Source organism: Panthera pardus, unplaced genomic scaffold (genome assembly GCF_024362965.1).
Source record: "Panthera pardus isolate Hobbes unplaced genomic scaffold, ASM2436296v1 HiC_scaffold_12, whole genome shotgun sequence".
NCBI lineage: Eukaryota > Metazoa > Chordata > Mammalia > Carnivora > Felidae > Panthera > Panthera pardus.
In genome coordinates this window covers 67754072-67776243 of record NW_026526677.1, presented here as the reverse complement: position 1 = coordinate 67776243, position 22172 = coordinate 67754072, and the positions used below count along the sequence as shown (strand labels likewise).

Here is a 22172-nt window from a genome sequence, read left to right as displayed (position 1 = left end):
TCCTAAACAATCAAAAGATTGAAGAATAAATCAAAATGGAAAAAAATATATACATATAGTGAAATAAGTAATGATAGAAACATGGAAACAAACATACCAAAAATTATGGGATACAGCAAATGAAATTCCAGGAGGGATGTTTACAGCATAAAATGCCTACAGTAAGAAGAAAAGAAGGGTCTCAAATAAATAACCTAAATTTGCACCATAAGGAACTAGAAAAAGAAGAACAAATTAAGGCCAAAGTTACCAGAAGGAAGGAAATCACAAAGATGAGAACAAAAATAAAACAAGCTAGAAACTAGAAAAACAAGAAAAAAACATAAAAAATTAAGAGTTTTTTGAAAAGATATACAAAATGGAAATCTTTAGATAGTGTAAATAAGGAAAAAAAAGAGTAGACTCAAAGTCAGAAATGAAACAAAAGACTTTACAATGATACCACAGAAATACAAAAGATCATAAGAGGCTATTCTAAGCATAAAAAACTCAATAACCTAGAAAAATGGATAAGTTTCTAGAAACATACAACCTACTAAGACTAAATCATGCAGAAATAGAAAATCTGAACAGACTAATAACAAGTTGAGGAAATTGAATCAGTAATCAGAAATAGCCCAACAAAGAAAAGTTGAGAAACAGATGACATCACTGGTGAATTCCACCAAAGGTTTTTTATTTTATTTTATTTTTTTAAATTTTTTAACATTTATTTATTTCTGAGAGAGAGAGAGAGGGAGAAAGAGAATGAGCAGGGGAGGGGCAGGGAGAGAGGGAGACAGAGAATCTGAAGCAGGCTCCAGGCTCTGAGCTGTCAGTACAGAGCCTGATGTGGGGCTAGAATGCACAGGCTATGAAATCATAACTTGAGCTACAGTCAGACACTTAACTGACTGAGCCACCCAGGTGCTTCTCTACCAAAGGTTGAAAGTAGAATTATACCAATGCTTCTCAACTCTTTTAGAAAACTGAAGAGAAAAGAACACTTCTAAACTCATTTTATGTCAGTATTACCCTGATACTTAAGTCAGACAAGGACACTACAAGAAAAGAAAATTATAGGTCAATATCCCTGATGAATATAGGTGCAAAAAGTCCCACAAAATCCCAGCAAACTGAATTCAACAGCACCTTAAAAAATCATACACCATGATCAAGTGGGACTTATCTTTGGGATGCAAAGATAGTTTACCATGCACAAGTCTATACATGTGGTATCCCGCACTTGTAGAATGAAAGATAACACAGATCAGTGGAAAGATAGCCCATGTTCATGGATTGGAAGAATTAATATTGGGGGGAGGAATGACGAGTGAAATAGATAAAAGAGATCATGAGCACACTTATTGTAATGAGCACTGAGTAATGTCTAGAATTGTTGAATTATTATATCATACACCTGAAACAAATATAACGCTGTATGTTAATTTTACTTCAAATATATATATATATACACATATATATATGTGTGTGTATATATATATATATATATATATATATATATATATATATATATATATAATTGACAAAATTCAACATCCTTTCATTGCAAAAACTCCCAACTAATTAGGTGTGGAAGGAATGTGACTCAAAGACCAGATATGACAAGCCCACAGTTAACATCGTACTCAATAGTAGAAAACTGAAAGCCTTTTCTCCATGATCAGGTACAAGACATGAATAAAATAAGTAGAAAGATATTCCATGTTTATGGATTGGAAGAATTTCTATTGCTAAAATGTTCATATAACACTGATTTGATGCAATCTGAATCAAAATTCCAATGGAATTAAAAAAAAAATTTTTAACGTTTATTTATTTTTGAGACAGAGAGAGAAAGCATGAACAGGGGAGGGGCAGAGAGAGAGGGAGACACAGAATCCGAAGCAGGCTCCAGGCTCTGAGCCATCAGCCCAGAGCCCGACGCGGGGCTCGAACTCACGGACCACGAGATCGTGACCTGAGTTGAAGTCGGATGCCTAACCGACTGAGCCACCCAGGCGCCCCTCCAATGGCATTTTTTACAGAAAAAAAAATCGTAATATTCATTTGGCACCACAAAAGGCCTTGAATAGCCAAAGCAATTTTGAGCAACAAGAACAAAGCTAGAGGCATCACATTTCTTGATTTCAAATTATATAAAAGCTCTAATAGTTAAAACAGTATAGTACTGGCATGTAACCAGAAATATACCAATGGAACACAAAGGAGGGGCCCAGAAATAATTTCTTGCATATATGGCCAACTCATCTTTGACAAAGGCACTAAGAACACAATGAAGAAAGGATAGTCTATTCAATAAATGGCACTGGGAAAATTGAATATTCACATGAAAAAAAGAATAAAATTGAACCCTTATCTCAGCATACATAAAAATCAACTCTAAATACATTACATAATATTAAACCTGAAGTTGTAAAACTCCTAGAAGAAAATATAGGGGAAACCTCCTGTGTTCTCACTGGATACAAAGGGATGATGACAAATCTTCAATGGTGAAGTGAAGATCAAGAATTAAATGGAATTGAGGCACCTGGGTGGCTCAGTTAGTTAATCATCTGACTCTTGCTTTCAGCTCAGGTCATAATCACCATTCTTGAGTTTGAGCCCCATATCGGGCTCTAAGCTAGCAGCATGGAGACTGCTTGGGATTCTCTCTGCCCCTTCTCTGCTTTCGCACTCCCTCTCTCTCTCAATAAAATGAAAATACATAAACACAATAAATAATTTAAAAAAAGAATTGAATGTATTTCTACTTTGTGAACTGAGGCAAAAGCACCCCTAAGCATGCATAAGTAGTATGTATGCCAGAGGGTACTTGAAGCCATGGGATAAACAGTGCACAGTCTTCTTGGCTTATTAAATCTAGTCATCAGTAAGTAATATAAAACATCACTTTATAACAAATACAGAGATATTGTCAACTTGAATTGAAGATTTTTGTGAATTCTAAAGATAACAAATGAGACATTAAAGAGATTCCATTTTGTTCGTACCCTTCAATGATAATAAGTGAATTCCCTTCTACTTTTAGGGATACTTTGGTGGAATTTCTTGAGAAGCTCTGAAATGCTTTGTAATTTTTAAATTAGTAATTATTTTAAAACTACAAGACAGATACAAGGAATTCCAATTATATGAAATTGGTTCAGAGGTTATAATGAGATAAACAAACTTTCAGAGAGTCCCTTTCAGGGCTGATTGGAAATCCCAGGGAAGGCCAAGAGGGTTTGGGAACCCCTGTGGGGAATCTTCTATGTATTCAGAACTTGATAGAGAGTAATGATAACATCTTTTTATATTTCTTCTTTCCTCTGTCATTTCAACCTTCTTCACACTAAAAACTACCACTGAAATTTACTATGTACCAGGTACTAGTCAAGCAGTTTGCACACTTATTTATTTTAGTCATTACAACATCCCTGCAAAGTAGGTTTATTTATTTTACAGAGGAATTCTGTGAATCAGAGACAGGTTATGTAATTTGTCAAAGGTCACTCAACTAATAAGCGGTAGAAAAGGAATTTAAAGCCAAGTCATTCTTTGTTTGTTTGTTTGTTTTATTTCAGTTTGGTATGGTTTTTTACTTCAAGGTCTAAGAGCTTTTAGTGTTACTAAGAGGAAAAGGATCTAGTTAGTTCTAAGGTGTTAGTCATGTGGTCCCTTCTCAACTGGCCTCTATCTCAGTCTTGAACCTCCACTCTAGAATGATCTCATTTGCACTTACAGTCATTTTCTCTGTGTTTTCTATGTTACTTCTACTCTAGGGCTAATTCTTTTATCTATACTCTGGAATTCATCTCTTCCTGCTTTTGTGGGAGACTTAACTATCAGTTTCCCTCTCTTCCATTAGAGCAATGGTTTTCAAACCATAGTTCACTTGAAAAACCACACGGGGTGGGGGTTGTTTACAGAGATTTGTGAGTTACAAACCTAGAGTTTCTGTCTGGTTGCTTTCTAAGAAATTCCCAGTTTTTGCTGATGCTGCTACTTGAAGGACCATGCTTTGAGAACCATTGCTCAAGACTCCAGAGTAGGGATTGGCAAACTACAACCTAAAAAATGTTTTCACATTTTAAATGTTTGAAAAAGATCAAGAATAATATTTCCTGACATGTGAACATTATATGAAATTCAAATTTTAATGTTTATTAATAAAGTTTTATTGGAACACATTATGCAATGTCTATGGCTGCTTTCTCACTATAACATCAACATTGAGTAGTTGTAATAGAATTAGTGTTGTGACAGTGATCATATGGCTTGCAAGGGTAAAATATTCACTCTCTGGTCCTTTATGGAACCAGCAGCTGACTCTGCTTTAAATAATCCTCAGTCCTAACTGCACATTAGAATCACTTGAGAAATTTTATAAAATGGTAATGCCTGGGTTCCATCTCTGGAGATTCTGACTTAATTGGTCTGGAATATAATCTAGTTGATCCTTAACATTTAAACATATCTTATCTGTGCTAATTAAATAAAACAAAAAGCAAGTAAACCTACCAAAGTTTCTCTGCCTATAAGAAAGAACTAGGTAGTAAGACTTCCTTATTTTGTACTTAAGGGAAATTTTGTCCAGATATATGAATTATTTGTCCATATTAAAAGACGCTGTTGCTGTTCTTATTACCAAATTATAATTGCAAATTGCTTTAATATTAAAAAAAATTACAAAAACTAAGTTATAGTCTAAAAAGTATTATATGCTGTCTTAGTCCATTTGGGCTGCTCTAATAAAATACTATAGATTGAGTGGCCTGTAAACAATAGAAATGTATTTCTCACAGTTCTGGAGGCTGAAGTTCAAGATCAGGGTACCAGCAGATTTGGTGTCTGGTGAGAGTCCACTTCCTGGTTCGTAGATGTCTGCCTTTTCATCGTGTCCTCACATGGTGGAAGGGGAAAGGGTATTGTCTGGGACTTCTTTTATAAGGACACTAATCCCATTCATGAAGAACTAACTATCTCCCAAAGCCCTCACCTCCAAATACCATTACACTGGGGATTAATTTTCAACATAGAGATTTGGGGAGAGCATAAATATTCAGTCTATAGCAATGTTCATTGTAAAAGAGAGAGAGAAGAAATACAAATATATGTAGATGTCACATTCTAAATTAAGTGCTTAAGGTAAAAATTGACAAGAATCAAGTTTACTTGATAGCCACTTTTTCATTTAAGAAACAAATAAAGTAGCTGTCTTGTGTTAAAGGCCATGCTTTAAGAAATATATATTACACATTAGACTTGCATGCATTCTAGGAGGATGTCCACACTACAGGAAGTACTCAGGAGGTAACATACTCAGGAATGGGTACATGTCCATCCCTGTGTCATGATCAACAGGCAAATCCCCTCACAGGTCCTCTACTGTGTCTTTATTTCTCTCATTTACTGAGAGAGGATAGTTGGATAAATAGTTCATTGTAGATGAGGCCCCTGTAGTATATAGATGATGTAAAAGGAAAAATGAAAGGAATAATGTCTGATTTCCCTTTCTAAGCCTCATCCCAATCCCCAATGATCAACACTGTCAAAATTTTACACACACACCCACAGACACACACACACACCCCTCTACCACAATTATATATAAATATGCATACAAATATAGGCTCATACTATACAACCTCTTCTTTTATGTTTAAGCAACCTTCTTTTGTGTTTAAGATTATAACTTGAACATCTTTTGATATAACAATTTGTACATGTACCTCATATTTTTCTAATAATTGCATAGTATTCTGTGGTATCGATAAACTATAATCTTACAGATAAGTCTTGTGCTAATAGATATTTATAATACATATATATACATATGTGTGTGTGTGTGTGTCTCTATCCCTATATATCTACATCTATCTGGGATAAATTCCCAGGAGTTGAAGTTGAATCAATACATCAAAGAGAATGCTCCTTTTAAAATATTTTATAGATTTGATGCCCTTAACAAAGTTTTCATCATTAGTACTTGATATATCAATTTAAAAAATCTTTTCTAATTTTTATGCTTTTCCCTAAATACGAAGGAGGTGGAGTATTTTAAATGTTTTGTGGTCTTTTTGTGAACTACCACTTTATGTTTACTTCTTTTTTCATTCAGTTTCATACTTTTTCTTAGTGAGTTATGAAAATTCCTTGTATTTTAAGGAAATATTCCATTGAATATGTTGCATTATTTTCCCATTTTGCCATTTGTCATTGTATATAATTTAACCAGGAAGAAGTTTTATATTTTTATATAGTTAGTTGTTTATTTTTTTTTTATATGGCTTCAGGTTTCTCCACTCCAATATTATATACCAAAACCAAATCTGTTTTCTTCTAATATGTTTATGATTTCAATTTTTATACTTAAATTTTTGATCCATCTAGACTATTTTGGTGATGGGATTTATCTTTAATCTTCTCAATGACATTAGGAGTGAAGTATTAACCCCATTTTAGGCATCTCTGTTTTATAAACGGTAAAAGAGAGGATCTGAGGTGGAAATAGTTTTCCAGGACTTCTAGCTCATGAATATTGGAACCATGCTGTATCAAAAATATATTATAATTTATTATAGATAAATATATCATCAGATTTATATTATCATTTAGCCACCTACCATTTCCTTCTAGCATAGCAAATGTTATTCTTTTAGTGGGTACATTGTCCTGTTGAACTTTTGCCTAAAAATAGGGAATATTTTTTTAGTGGGACATTGTCATTGTGCTTAGTGCTTTTCCTGCATCTATAAAATGAGAATAATAAGTCAGCGGTCCTAGTATAGTTAGGAAAATTCGGCACTAAATTTGGATCAGGTTTGGATCAGGTCCTTACCGGGATGCTATGGGGTAAATAGGTGCACAGAGGGGTTTTAAGCAGATCTTCAACGTAAAAAGAGCCTTTCTTTAGAATGTACATATATTGGGGCACCTGGGTGGCTCAGTCCCTTAAGCGTTAGGCTCGGGTCATGATCTTGAGGTTTGTGGGCTCAAGCCCTGCATCAGGCTCTCTGCTGTCAGCTCAGAGCTGGTTTCAAACCCTCTGTCTCCCTCTCTCTCTGCCCCTGCCCTGCTTGCACTCCCTGTCTCAAAAATAAATAAACATTAAAAAAAAGAAGAAGAATGTACATACATTAACACCGTATCTGAAGTTTTGTCAGAAGTTGTCCCTGATTGCCTCACAGGGAAACCTACATGTGCTTTTTCACCTGTAACTTTGTTTTTGTTTCATTCTTCCCTGTGAAAGGCTCTCAGATTTGTAACACTTTCCAGCTCTTTCTGTCTCTCCTGGGCCATCCAGACACCCTAGGGTCCATTAAAATAATAATAAAAAAGCTATTATAAAGTTGCTTTTCCCCTCCACTATCCCTAATTGGAAAAAACAAACAAACAAAAAACTTAACAGTACTTATTGACAGGTTGAAAAATTGGTTTTTAAAAATCCTCTAACCCCCCAATAGAGAAAGCATTTTAAAATTCTAAGTTTTTCATGGTATTGAGTTGCTATGTTTGGGCTTGTTTATTGGGAAGTAGCTGCAGGAAATGTGACCTGCTATGACCTCAGGGGAGAAAAGTGTTATGAACTGAAATGTTTGGTTTTGCACTTGAAGCCATTAATAAAAGTTGTGGAATGATGAGAGTTGGGCCTCCATGTTGATGTTTTAATGTCCTGGAAGTCACTGGTTGTGTTGCAAGTGCTTACAATTTGTAATTACCTGGGCTCATATGACAGACGGAACTGGGAATCAAATTAAGTAGCTGCCTTCTCTTACGATGCTAGAGAATCTCCAGCTTAAGACAAGATTGCCTTTTTTCCTTCCTAAAAAAGGCACAAACAATGACAGCCCAAAATAGCTATTTAGTCAGAACTGACGACACTTTCTGAATGCTTGTCATTAAGAGAGAAATAGAAAATCCTGATTTTCTTCTTCCTTTAATTTCTCTCCCTTAAATACCTTGCTTCCTCCTGAAGCCGCCTCACCTCATTGCCCAGGAGAAATGCCCAGTGGCTCTGACGGTGCCTCAGCACCACTGCAGGCTCCAGAGGGGAGGTGGCTTATGCAAAACATATTAAAGAAAAATCCTAAAAGTCACTGCAGCTTTTTCTAGTGAGTTATGCTGATCTTCCCTGTTGCTGTAAGCTGATGGGGAACGTCGTGGCAAAGACATAACCACTCTTTTTCCTCCCACTATTTTTGCTGCAGTGAGAACTGTTCATTTCTGCTTGCATTTCACCAGATAGCTTTAGAATTCTAGCTGAGAATTAGGGCTTTCTAAGGCTGGAAATAAGAGTTTAGAACCTTAAATTGGACTTTGTCCTTTTGGCTCAGTAAAAATTGAGTTAATTTGCAGCCTCCGGTGCCTGACTGGAATGACAACAGACAGTAGGATCTGACGATGTTTTTGAATTAAGTTCTTTTTTTTTTCCCGTATGGATTCATGGGGGCAGAAGCTTTTATTTTTCTCTCTTGCTCTTTCCCTTCCAGAGCCAGCTGAACATATCACATTCAGCAGCAGTAATTACTGAATGTATGGTTATGTTATCCCCTGGAATTTTCTATCTTCATTCCAATCCCATCCTCTATATTGATTGTAATTTACCAATAAAGCTTAGTTTTGGAAAAAAATAGATGCAGCGTTTTGGTAGCAAGCCTACTAACTTTAGATATCCCTGGAAGATGTAACAGATATTATAGGACAGGGAAGAAAGAGAAGGTGGTATTTCTCAGGCATGTAACCACAGATCACCCCAGAGGAAGCCAGCTTACATTTTAGGGGACTTGAGGAGACAGTGATCCTTTGGTCTTGTTCCTATTCCACATAAAAAGCAGAATGAAATGTGTTTGCAGTGATTTGTAGTATTTGCCAAACAGGGTGCTGCATCAGAATAGCCTGGAATCTAGTGCAGAGCCCATATTAAACCTCCTAAGGAAAAGGGGTTTCCTCTTCATTTAGAGTCTGCCCGGTGCAGTCCCGCTGTAAAGTATCTAATAGGATAATACCAGGGCTCTCCAGAAATATAAGTAACTCATTGGTTAAATTTCATTCTTCACCTTTCCCCCCCTCCTTCCTGAGTGAGCTCATTCCCCCCTCCCGTTTTTTTTTTTAAACCCAGTGATTTAAAATGCTAGAAGGAAAAGCAACTGAAGTCTTAACTTTCAGATGCTGAATTCTCAGCTAATTGAAATTACTGGGCACAATGCTATATATAGCCAATGAAGAGATTTTGAGCTCTCACTCAGTGCCTTCAAGACATGTCGTTTTGTAGTCAGAGAAAACAGAGATCAATGCATTTTCAAACTGACAGAGGGAACGGATGCTCCTTAGTAGCACATGCCCAGGATCGTGTGTGTGGGGCTTGCGCTGTGCTGAGAAGCTGAATACCGGTCCATATGCTCCTTATTTACTGCAATGTTCTTTGCATGTTACTGTGCACTCCGGACTAACGTGAAGGTAAGAGGAGGCGAGCCGGCAACTGGGCACAATATACATGTTAAACCAGCTGCAGAAAATGTCTACCTTGTGTAGCTTCAGGACTTTTCCGATTGCTGGCTGAGCAGGCAGATTATTACAGGTGGTTGCAAGGGCTTTGTTTTATTGTTGCCGAGCAGCCTTGCTGGGGGAGCATGTTGGAACGCTGCTGTGAAGTGACCTTCAGGTTTAACTGTTTGTTATTCAGGTTCAGGCTCACACTTGGGGGGTGGAGTTGGGGGAGGAAAAGATGAAAATTGTTTAGGTAGGCCAGAACCAAGAAATCAGAGAAGGTAAAAAGCTATACAGCATGCTTTAGATTAGGATTTAAAGTCTTTCTTTTAAAAAGTGCTATGAGCTGCCTGTGCTCGTGCAGTTTAATTAACAGCTGGGGATTAAATTTAGTGGTTATAATGGCATTAGGTTATGATCTGTGGGATATCTGACCATCCTGTTCATATAAACAAATTATTATCATTGGAAGTTGCTGATATTGATCATACAAATCCTCTGCTCGGGGTGGGCTGTTTGCTTCCACTGTGTGGGCGCCAGTGCCCCACTGTTGTCACCCCGCTGACATTCACTTGCTGTAGCTAATGAGCCTCCAAAGTTGAGCCTAAGTTTGGGAGATTTACCCCTTGTCCGGAAGGACTGCGTTATTATTGGAGAGGTTTTCTGACACTATTCATTCAGCACTGAGCTAGACAGGCCAGCTGTGGAATTTCCAGTTGCATAATTTAAGTGAATTACATCTCTGTTAGCTTTTTGAACTTGGATTTCTTATTGAAGGAAGTCCAAAAGTGATTGCCTTTCAGAAAAAAAAAAAAAATAAGGCAGTTAAGGTTTAATACCTAAAATAAGAATCTTAAAAAAATATATCAATGTTAAGTGTTTCACCTTTTTATTTTACTGGGGGAGTATTTTAATGTGTCTGGGCACTAAAGTTTTGTTTTCTGTGTTTACAAGTTTTATTAAAGTGCTCCCTGCTGCTCGCTCTTTTGTAAGCCTTTTTGTTTTCTATTTGAACTTCAAACAGGTAGTATTTATGTTTTGATGACCAATTCTTTTACAACTACAGCCTGGCAGCATTCTGTGGATCATTTCAGAGTTCAACAGAATTTACTTTTTACTACTTTTAGGGTTAACTTCAGCAATCATTTTTTCCCCATGCATATGATGGATATAGCGAACAAAATGCAAAGAGATATTTAAAAACCTAGCGTGTACCCAAATGTCAACTTGGATTTCTCTATCACCGTCTCCTATTCCTAATTATGGGGTATGGCATGCATTGTTCTGTAAGCTCAATGAATTTTAAATGTTTTCCCTCCTCATATTTTTTGAAACAGAAAAGTGTTTTTTTTTTTTCAGACAAATTCCATAAATAATTTTAGATTAAGAGATAACAGTTGTTTTGATAGTCCATTGTCATATTTCAGAAGTGCAAGAAAACCTGAGTCCAAAGTTTCTTTAATATGGGTTTTGGGATTTTGTTTTTTGTCTTGACTATTATCATTGGTCTTTATGGGTTGAACTGTAATTTTTTTCTCACTTAAATTCATAAGCAAAGAAGTGAAAAGACATTTACCAACAGTATCTTAATTCATATGACTTTGGATACTACATTCTTAGTATCTTGGTTAGTCTGAACTTCAGTGAAAGCTCAGAACATGCATATTGCCACATACAACACATATAACCTTGCTTTGAGTTGTTTAACTCCAATTGTAAATATGCTTAAGTCCTTTCAATAATTAGTTCTCGAACTTTCTTGTATAATTTTCTTTTAGGGTTATCTTTCCCTTTTGAAATAGCAAAGTTTGCAGTAGAATTTACAGCTCACCTGTGGGCTGACGTTTCATCAAGTTGGCACAATAAAGTCTTATCTGATATTTTTATTTCTTAATTTTTGTTTTATTTCATATTACATTTTAAAGAATTTGATTTTTTTTCTATTGTGCCTAAAATTACTTATTTGCTTGGTTCCGGTAAAGTCTTTTTTGTAGTGTACAGCTTCTTAGGTTTCCATGATTTAACATGATTGGTGTTACAGTGACCCAAAACTTTAAGGTGGTTAAGCTTCAAAAAATAGAAACATCTCTTACTTATTTTCTTTGTCTGCACAGAATTAGCCACAAATGTCACTAACTTTTGTTCCACAATGATTAGTTTGTTAAATGGTCATTTATAATATATATTATACAGTAAAAAGAATTTTTTGAGAGTGAAATATATATTTCATATGTTTTTATATAACACAGGCATTAAACCTGTGCTGTATATATATGCCATATATATATATATATATATATACACACACACACACACATACTTACGCCTCTCTTTCTGTATATAGTTCCCACACACTATGTATGTATGTATAGTATGCACACACTCCACACACACAGAATTTACAGCTCTCAGAATGTGACTCATGGATCACCATTTATCCATTCATCTATCAAAAGATTTTAAAGGACGATTGTGATTTTTGCACTGTGCTGGAGTCTGGGAAACTAAGATCAATAGAAAAGAGTTCTTGCTTTCAAGAAGTTTCCAGTCCTGGAAAGGCCACAGACATATACACAAATAAGTGGTTTGAAATATTACAGGATTAGTAATGGAAGTCTTTACAAGGCATTGTAGGGACAAAACAAAACAGAGCACTGGCCAATTTTACATGGACTTGTCAAGAAAGGTTTCACTGTGAAATCACCTTTGAGTTGAATCTTGACAGCTGATGGAGTTTTGCTAAGCAGCCTGGAGTGAAGAAGGCATGCCAGGTAGGGGGAATGACAAAAAAACATGGAAGTAAGAAGCAGAACACTTTGGAGGACTGCAAATAGTTTGAAATGGATAGAGCATGGGGTCTTGCAAGGCTGAACAGTGAATTAATAGGTAAAACAAATAAATGGGAGCTAAAGCCAGTACTGTGAGAATTGATCATCACAATCTAACTCTTTAGAAATTGTGTTTCTGTGCCACCTATTTCTAGAAGGAGAGTTTTCTAAAGAAGGAAAAGAAATGAAAACTTTCAAACAAAGGGTATTATTTATATTCTGGGTTGTTTTTGTTGTTGTTAGCTCTAAGTTGTTTGACTTTGATAAATATTCATATCATATTGGCTTGGATTTATCTTTTAGTTTTTTAAAGAATATGAATAGAACAATTTAATTTGAGACTGTTCACACCAAAAGGGGCAATGTGATCATTATATAGATGTATAAGTCATCATCTCAAATTGCTTATGTTGTACCAAAACTACCTCTTTGATAAGAAAACATATAAGAAGTTTGTTGTACCAGATGTCCATATCATTTTGTCTATAGAAGTGGCTCTATTTTTTAAAGTAATGATCCTGATAATAACTTACATACAGATGATACTTTTTTGTTTTTCTAAATAATTCTGTTCCCCATCTCATTATTTCCCCCTTTCACCCTGCTGCTATAACCATACCCATATACACACAAACCCACAATGTCTGAAATATGAATGACTAGTATTAGACCTATTTCAAGGACAAGAAAATTAAGATTGAGAAAGGAAATGGCTAGTTCCTCTATTCTATACTGTTTCAGAAGCATACCTAATATAGGGCTTATTATAGGTATAGAAGCATACCTAATATAGGGCTTAGATCTCTTGACCTAGTTTACTACTTTACTTCTCATTCTAGTAAATCCTGCTGTCTACCTTATAGTTTCAAGAATTCTCTTATTTTTAAAATTCCTTGAGAGTAAATATAAGAAATTTTTAGAAAAAGAGTGTACCAAAATGATTTAAGTTTATTTATTCTTTGAGAGAGAGAGAGAGAGAGAGAGAGAGAGAGAGAGAGACAGGCAGAGAGAGCCCTATGCAAGGCTTGATCTCACCATTCATGAGATCATGACCTGAGCCGAGTTCAAGAGTCAGATGCTTAACTGACTGAGCCACCCAGGTGCCCCTAAAGCAATATGATTTTAAAGCATAGGTTTTTGGAATTCCAAAAGAACTATGTTTAGGTCTATTTTCCCACTTATTACATAGACATTTTTTTGCACAAAAATTTTTTGCTCTACATGAAATTTATTTTTTTTTCATTTGTAAAGTAGGAATAATAATAGTAATTGGATATTATAAGAATTATGTGAGATATGGCAGGCAAACAGTATAAAAATCTTAGAATATAGTAAGTACTAAATCAATTTAACTCATAACTGATAAAGTTGAGGCCACTGAATAGACTCACTTTCAGTGAAAATCATGTTAAAAAATTCTAGGAATTGAACCCATTTAAAAGAAATGGTTCCGATATAACATTCCCTTCTCCACCACTGTCACCATCACCACCACACATGCATATATACTGGCATGTAAACCCCATGGAAGCCAGGATTTCACTTTGTTTTGTTCCAGTCTCTATATCATCAGCATCAAGAACCATGCCAAGTACATAGTAAGTGTTCAATAAATATTTGATAAATGATTGCATTAACTGAAATCCCAGATTTCTCTTTATTTTCCTCCAGGCTTACTTGTTTTAATGCTTTTTAAATTATTTTGAGAGAAAGAAAAAACAAAACCATAGACTTTATGGTCATGTATGCTTGGGATTACATACTGGATTTGGCAATCACAAACCACAGGCACTGTCACTCTTACAGATCTGTGCAGACAGGTTACAGAGCTAGGTTGGAGGGAATCAGTAATTCAAGCTAAAACAATTTATTGGATGCCTAACTACTTTACAATTCAGACATTCATCATGCTCATTTCCACCAGGTTTATTCAATGAAGTCACTCTTTTCTAAACACTGCACCCTTTTCTACCTCTGAGCCCTTGCTAGAACTGTTTCCTGCAATGGAAATCCCTTCTCTGTATTGACATGCTTGTTTAAATTCTGTTTTCCTTTAAGAAACAGAACAGTGTGTCTATCTTCCAAGAAGTCGATACAGCCACATAACTTCCTTACTTCTTCCCTCCTTTCATTTAATGAATGCAATTTTTACATCATTCATGGCAATAGATCTTATATTGCCTTATGTTATCACTTGCCATTAGTATCTTACATTGCTAGGTAATTTTTACTATGTTTGGGTACTGCCCTCACTGAAACTAGATTTTAAGCATTTTGAGGACAGGAGCTTTTGTTCATTTTTTTCTTGTAGTTTGTATGTTGGGAATTTAAGAAAATGATAGATTGACTGATTGAGAGGGAAGCTTGTAGAAACCTTACCTCCTTATGTTACTGATGCCTACTCTTAGCTAGATTTCATGATACATCCCACATATTGAAGCTTTTAATAAACACATTATTTTGCTGTAGGCAGGGCTTGGAGCCATGAATCAGAATGTGTGGACAGTTTGTGTAACACCTTGGCTCTTCCAAATCAGGAGTGGTCTCTCGCAGGGTTTTAGTTTAATAATTATCTCTTTCAGGAGGACAATAATATGAGTCCCTCACTGGGCCCTTATATTATAGCCTCCAAATGTTGTGCACCTACTCAGTACATTGAGTTTATAATACCTAAGCCTATTCAATGTATTGGAATTACAATGTCTAATGAGGCTCTTTAATTCAAAACTTTAAAAAATAATACAAGGAATTAATTAACAAAGAATAAAACAGCACAGCAAACAATAGCAATAACAGCTATCATTTGTTAAGCTCTTACTATAAGCCCTGGACTACACCAATAACTTTGCCCTTATTCATGCTTTCCAGTGACCTATGATATAAAAATTATCATCATCAGGGAAACATCAGGGAAACTGAAGTTTAGGGTACAAAAATAACTTGCCTGATGTCACACAAATACTAAGTGCCTGTGAAGTTAGCGTTTAAATCAGATCTGTTCTACTGTAAACATTTTTAAAACCTTCCTAAATAGATAATATATATATATATATACATACATATATATATATATATATGTATATATATATTATAAGTATTGTATTACACACACCTCAAATCTTTTTTTAAATAAGGTAAGGAATTAAATAATAAAATTGCATATGTTTTACATAGTATGACCTTACCATTCCTTCTCTTCGCTTCTTTCTAGTAAACGATGGTTAGAGTCAGAGCATCAGGTTTTGTTCTGATTTTACATTCATTCAGTCACCAAATATTTAATGAGCATCTATTATATGTCAGGAACTGACCTAGTTGCTAAAAATACAGGGTGGAATAAAACAGACAATAATCAGACAATATTCTCTATCCTTATAAAATTTAAATGCTAGTAAGGTAGATGGGCGGTGAAAGAGACAGTTAAGTAAAATGCATAGTGTATAATGGCAAATGCTGAAAAGAAAACAAAATAAATAGAAAGAGTATCAGAAATGTGAATGTGGAAAGGGGTTGAGGTTAAAGTTTTTGGCAAAGTGGTTAGTGATAGCCTCACCAGGATGGTGACTTTTATTATTATTATTATTTTTTAAATATTTATTTATTTTTGAGAGAGAGACAGTGTGTGAGCAGGGAAGGAGCACAGAGAGAGAGACACACACACACACAGAATGCAAAACAGGCTCCAGGCTCTGAGCTGTCAGCACAGAGCCTGACGTGGGACTTGAACTCACAAACTGTGAGATCATGACTGAGCTGAAGTGGGACGCTCAACCCACTGAGCCACCCAGGCACCCCTATTATTTTTTTAATGTTTATTTTATTTTTTTGAGAGAGAGAGACAGAGAGAGACAGAGAGAGATAGAGACAGAGCATGAGCAGGGGAAGGGCAGAGAAAGAGGGAGACACAGAATTCGAGGCAGGCTGCAGGCTCTGAACTGTCAGCACAGAGCCCAATGCGGGGCTCGAACTCATGAACCATGATATCATGACCTGAGCCAAATTAGACGCTAACACACTGAGCTGCCCAGGTACTCCTAGAATGATGACGTTTGAGTAAAGACCTAAAGGATGTGAAGGAATTTGCTGTGTGGGAAATGGTAGCAGAGAATAGAAAGGCCCTGAGGTAGAGCCTGCCCAGCATTTTAAAGAATGTCTAAGAAGCCATAGTCGCTGGCAAGAGAAAAGAGCAAGAGTGTGTCAAAGTGAGCAGGTCATGTAGGGTTTGTAAGTGAGACTTCTTTTAGTGAAATGGGAAATCAGCAAGAGTTTTAGGAGAAGAGGCACTTGATTTGACCAATGTTTTCACAAGGTCACTCAGGTTTCTGTGTTGAAAAGAGACCAAGAGGGCAAGGGCCAGAGCAGAGAAACCAGTAAAAGGCCCTACAGTAATCCAGGTGAGAGATGTTAATAGCTTGGATCAGGTTGGTACCACTGAGACTGGGGACAGGTTGTCTAGTTCTGTTATATAATTTTACTTGTAGATATTTATCTTCATTTTTTCCTACCCTGTTATTGAGATCTCCTCAGCTCTGGGGTGCTGGTTCTCAGTTCTTCTGTATCTGACCAGCATTAATTAGAGAAAAATGCTTTGCTATATGGTTGCCACTGCCATTGCCATTTACTTCTTTTTAATTCTCTGAACATTTTGAAGGGTAGTTACCCAAGATTTAAGTCATACATATACATTCAAGACTTCTTTTTATTTTTGGCTTCAGGTCTTCTGATCCTCAGGGGACACCTCACTTTAGTTCTTAAGTGAATCTACTAAGCTACTGGAGGGCAGGAAGCATGTCTTATATGCATTTATGTTCCCATTGCTTTGCACATGGCAAATAATCAATACATATTTGCTAAATGAGTGACTGAATGAATGAACGTTAACCACTTAAAAAGTGAGCGTATTTTGTAGAGTATGTCTTTGGATTAAACATGGTACTACCAAATAAGAATACATACACAACAAGGAGAATTGATTTTGCTTTCAACAAATTTCCTCTGTAATGGCAAATTATCACCTCTTTTATGACAGTATTTCTCCAACATCAGATTCTCTAGGGAAGCAGCCTGGGAATCTGGAAATTATGCTAGGTAATTCTTATCATAAGACAAGTTTGGAAAACACTGTCTTATGTTTGGAATGAAAGCAGTGAACCAACAAGTTTGTTGAGAAACTGTTATGTGTTAATATTTGCATAAATAACATGTATATCCAAAGTTTTTCAAACTTAAAAAAATTTTTTTTAACGTTTATTTAGTTTTGAGAGAGACCGAGACAGAAGGCGAGTGGGTTGGGGGCAGAGAGAGAGGGAGACACAGAATTGGAAGCAGGCTCCAGGCTCTAAGCTGTCAGCACAGAGCCCGAGGCAGGGCTCGAACTCACGAGCTGTGAGATCATGACCTGAGCCGAAGTCGGACGCTCAACTGACGGAGCCACCCAGGAGCCCCCAAACTTTTTACACCACAACCCGTAGCAGCAATATAAATTAAAAATTACACCTCAGTATGTATAAGTTTCACAAAGCAATACTTAACTTTCTCAAAAGCTATGCATTCTGACATTTTCTATTTTTACCTTCTAAGATTTTGTTTCTTTTTTATAATTTTTCTCAAGATTTTCTGGATGTATTAAAATCATAAAAATGGTTGAAGAATTACAATTCATACTAGCCCATTTAAAACTGATTCCTTCATTAACCTTTATTAATGAGTTTGAATGGGTACAGAATGGGTTATAACTCACAATTTGGAAAACATATATTCCCTGCTTTAAGGAATATACAGCCTCAATTAGGAATATGTGTCTGGGAGATGATGAATTATAATAGTCAGCAAACACTGAGAGGGAAGTGTGTGAGAGCCCTGACTGAACACAGGCCAAGTGTCCATATAGCCTGGTTCATTTACTGATTAGTGTACTTGTTTGAAAATTCACAGTTCAGCACTTGCTTCCCTGGCCCTGGCCTTGCAGACTTAGCCTGTGCACCTACATACCATGGCGTGCCTGATAGCAATAGCTCACCTTTAAGAAGTATTAGAGACATGATGTCAGGCACCATTCAAAGGACTTCACTCATTTCATCTTTACAATAACTAGAAGAGAAGGTTTTATTTTATTTTATTTTTTATTAAACTCATTTTATAGTTGAAGGGACTGAATTACAAAGGTTTAGCTGTTCAGGGCCTCATAGCAAGTAACTGATATGAGCATAAATGCCAGACACAGGAAGCAGTGCTCAGGATAGGGCCGTACCTGGAAGGAAACCTCTCTTATTCTTGAGCCTTGCTCTGGTGTTTCTTTTCTGTTTCTGATTCTCTTCACCAAAGGGGTGGCTTTGCCCTTAATTTGGGTGTGTCATAATTTCTGCCATTAGCCAGTGCCCAGAATTCCCATGGGCCTGAGAAGCTATACTCACATGGTTGTAGGGGGTGCTTACACTTAAGAGAGATTCATAACCAATTGAAGTATGGGTACCTTTTGAAAGAGGCCCATTTGCTCAACTCTGCTCCTGTTATTAGTACAGTAAATAAGGTAATAAAACCCTCCAGGATGAATTGGTATTGCTAAGAGAACCTAGCTCTTGAAAATTGAAGAGAGAAAGATGAACAATAAAACAAAGAGACATTTGACCCTGGGAAGGTCTGTCCCTAAATATTTCTCAAACGTAAACTAGATCTTTTCTTTTTGTTCAGTCTCATGAAGGACTTTGATGCTTTCAAAATAGGCAGAATTTAACTGAAAGAAGCTGAAGGAATCGTCTTCCCTCAAAATGAAAGTTAGATGATTAGTAGGAGGCAAATTTTGAGTCTTGTTTTATTTATTTATTATTTTTAATCAATGTCCTTTGATTTACATTTTCTTTAAAAAGGTATATATAGATTTATTTGTTTTTTTTTTTTTTTTTTTTTTTTTTAAGCTTGTACCTAGATTTGAAGGGGAAAATGAGGCTATGGGGTATGCAGTGAGCCTGGAATGGAGGGATTTGAGTCGATTTCTGGATCAGATCCTTGAATCTTGTTGGGGTAACTAAAGGAGTCCTTTGCATTTATGTTGGTCATTTCATTTGTAATCTGTATTCTTTCAAACTCTTTAGGGAAAGTAAACATGGAAGTCAGGTTTCAATGGATTAGTATAGATTGTATCTCAAATGCTTTAATGACTGTAAAAGTACTATTTGCTCGTTATAGAAATTACGTAAAATACAGAGGAGAAGAATTTATACTTTCTCACAACCTTGCCGCTCATATATAAAATTTCTGTATTCTTTTCACTTTTAAATATATGTGTGTATGTGTGTATATATAAATGTATATGTGTTATATGTATTGCATATGTAGGATCAAGATATATTATTTATACCCTGTGTTTTCATTTAATACCCTATAATGAGAACATTCTCACATCATTAATAATTCTTCATAAGCATCTTTGTAAATGGTTGCAAACCAGGAAACTTTTTTGAAAAGTAAATAAATAAAGGTAGGCAGGAACTGAAAGCATTGTTTTTCTCAGACCATTACTTTTCAGCAGAGGATAGAAAGCTTTCAAGTATAACCTTGGAATAGCTTTGAAATGAAATACAGTTTGGAAAAAATATACGGTGAGTCTGTTTCAAAAGAATCATTGCCATTGTACTTCAGACAGGGAAAAATATGTATATTTAATGCAAATGTGTTCCTTTAGCTAGTCTCCTAACACTGTCTCTACACTCCTCTACACTCACCCCACCAAATAATGTGCGTTGAAGTGTGTGTGTGTGTGTGTGTGTGTGTGTGTGTGTGTGTGTGATTATTTTAAACAGAAGCCAAACAGACAACTTCCTTATTATCACTATTCTCCTAGGTTTTTAGAACGGAAATATAGAAATCATTTTTACCTCTCCAGCCCCCGCAGAAATCCAATCAGTCTACAAATCCTGTAGAATCTAACTTGGAGTGATTTCTTCTAATTCTTGTCTCTACCTCTTTCTTCCTCAGTGGAGACTCTCATTACCTCTCAATGTATTACCACAGGTACATTCTGACTGAGTTGCCTATCCCCTGTCTGCTTCCTCTTTAAATTTATCCTCCCTATGGTGGTACCAAACTTATTTTTCTAAAACACAGATAAGAACTGGCTATCCATTTCTCTGTTCAGAACTTTCTGTGTTTCCCACTGCCATAAAAATTCTTCATTGTTAAGGTATGGCCTCAACCACCTTTCCATTGTTACCTCTGCTAGACCCCACTTACATGCAACAGATACAAGAGTCCATTCCAACCATGGAAAGGCAACTTCTCATGCCTTGGCAGGGATGTGGAAAAAATGGATATTTAGTAGAACATCTAGGGTTCAAATCCATCATCTCCCTTTACAAAATAGTTTGTAATATTTCTGGGTGAGTAAATCAGTTTTTCTGATGTTTAGTTTCTAGATATTCTAATTGAAATGATATTAGTAACATCCACCTAATATAATGAACATGGCTTTAGACAGGTAAATCCTTACAGGTATGGAGGACCCATTCAAAAGATGTCACAATATTTTAAGAAAGCACATAAAATGCCAGTGGAAGCTTTGAAGGTTAGCTTTAAACTTGGTAGTTTTGGGGTGCCTGGGTGGCTCAGTCAAACACTGGACTCCTGATTTGGGCTCAAGTCATGATATCATGGTTCTTGAGTTCAAGGCCCACATCGGGCTCTGTGCTGACGGTGCAGGAGCTTACTTGGGATTCTCTTTCCCTCTCTCTGCCCCTCCCCCACTCACGCTGTGTGTGTCTATTTCTAAATAAATAAATAAAGAAAGAAGCAGGCAAACTTTTAAACTTGGTAGTTTTGTGAATTTGTGTAACTGACAATTCCCTTACAGTATATTTTGAATCCAGTGGATATGAGCTAGGATCAAATTTCTCTCCACAATTTTTGAGTTCATGAGATAGACTATAAACAGTATCTAGTCTGTAGTTGAGAAGGTGAGAAAAATAACCCTCCATATCTTCAGTTATACATCTCCCATCCAAGATTTCTACATGAGCTACAACCTTAGTCGGCTAAGTAAAAAACCCTCAAAACTTATGGGGAAACCAACCACAATTTGCATAATTCTTTCCTTAGTGATCAGATATCTCTAATGCTGAAAAGATTCAATTAATTATAGAATAATAATTAAACTTTTTTATTAATATTTTTGTGTAATGTAATAATTATACGTACTTGGTAGCATATGTATTTGTATTTTTAAAGAGAATTTGCTAGATTAGAATATTTTTGTTTTTTGTTTTTTTTTTTTTGTCTTCCAAATTTTTATTTAAATTCAGGTTAGTTAACATATAGTGTAGTATTGGTTTCAGGAGTACAGTTTAGTGATTCATCACGTACATGTAACACTCAATGCTCATCACAAGTGCCCTCCATAATGCCTATCACCCATTTAGCTTGCCCCCCACCACCCTTCCAGCAACCCTCAGTTTGTTCTCTGTAGTTAAGAGTGTCTTATAGTTTGCCTCCCTCTCTGTTTTTACCTTACTTTATTTTTCCTTCCCTTCCCCTATGTTCATCTGTTTTGTTTCTTAAATTCCACATATGAGTGAAGATTAGAATATTTAACAAATTTACTTCTAGAATGTCAAAGAATTAATTTCAACTTGAATTTTTAAGATGAGAGATATAAAGGATTTTACCATCTGCAAATTGTATTGGAACTTATAAGAGAATTTAAAACTTCTCATATTTTAAATTTTAACTTTCAGATATAAAATAATTATTTAAATACTTGGGAAGATTTTTTTGTTATTCAGATAAATTACAGTTTAGGGAAAGCTTTAAAAGGAGATTTAATATATTAAATTTATAAATGCCATTTAAAATATTTAAAGGGAATTTAATTAAATTATA

At 35.7% G+C, this 22172-nt stretch overlaps 1 protein-coding gene across 15 annotated transcripts in view; it reads left to right on the top strand.

Annotated features, from left to right (window-relative positions):
• Positions 1-22172, top strand: part of DLG2 (discs large MAGUK scaffold protein 2) — a 2072859-nt gene that overhangs the window by 667208 nt on the left and 1383479 nt on the right. For 2 of the 15 annotated variants that reach the window (XM_019450197.2, XM_019450196.2), the window contains exon 1: positions 9115-9444. The exons of the other annotated variants lie outside the window; for them this stretch is intronic. In XM_019450197.2, the coding sequence (XP_019305742.1) occupies positions 9403-9444 (42 nt within the window). In that variant the 5' untranslated portion in view covers positions 9115-9402. Of the gene's footprint in view, positions 1-9114; positions 9445-22172 lie in introns of those variants that run through there. 15 annotated transcript variants of the gene reach the window in all.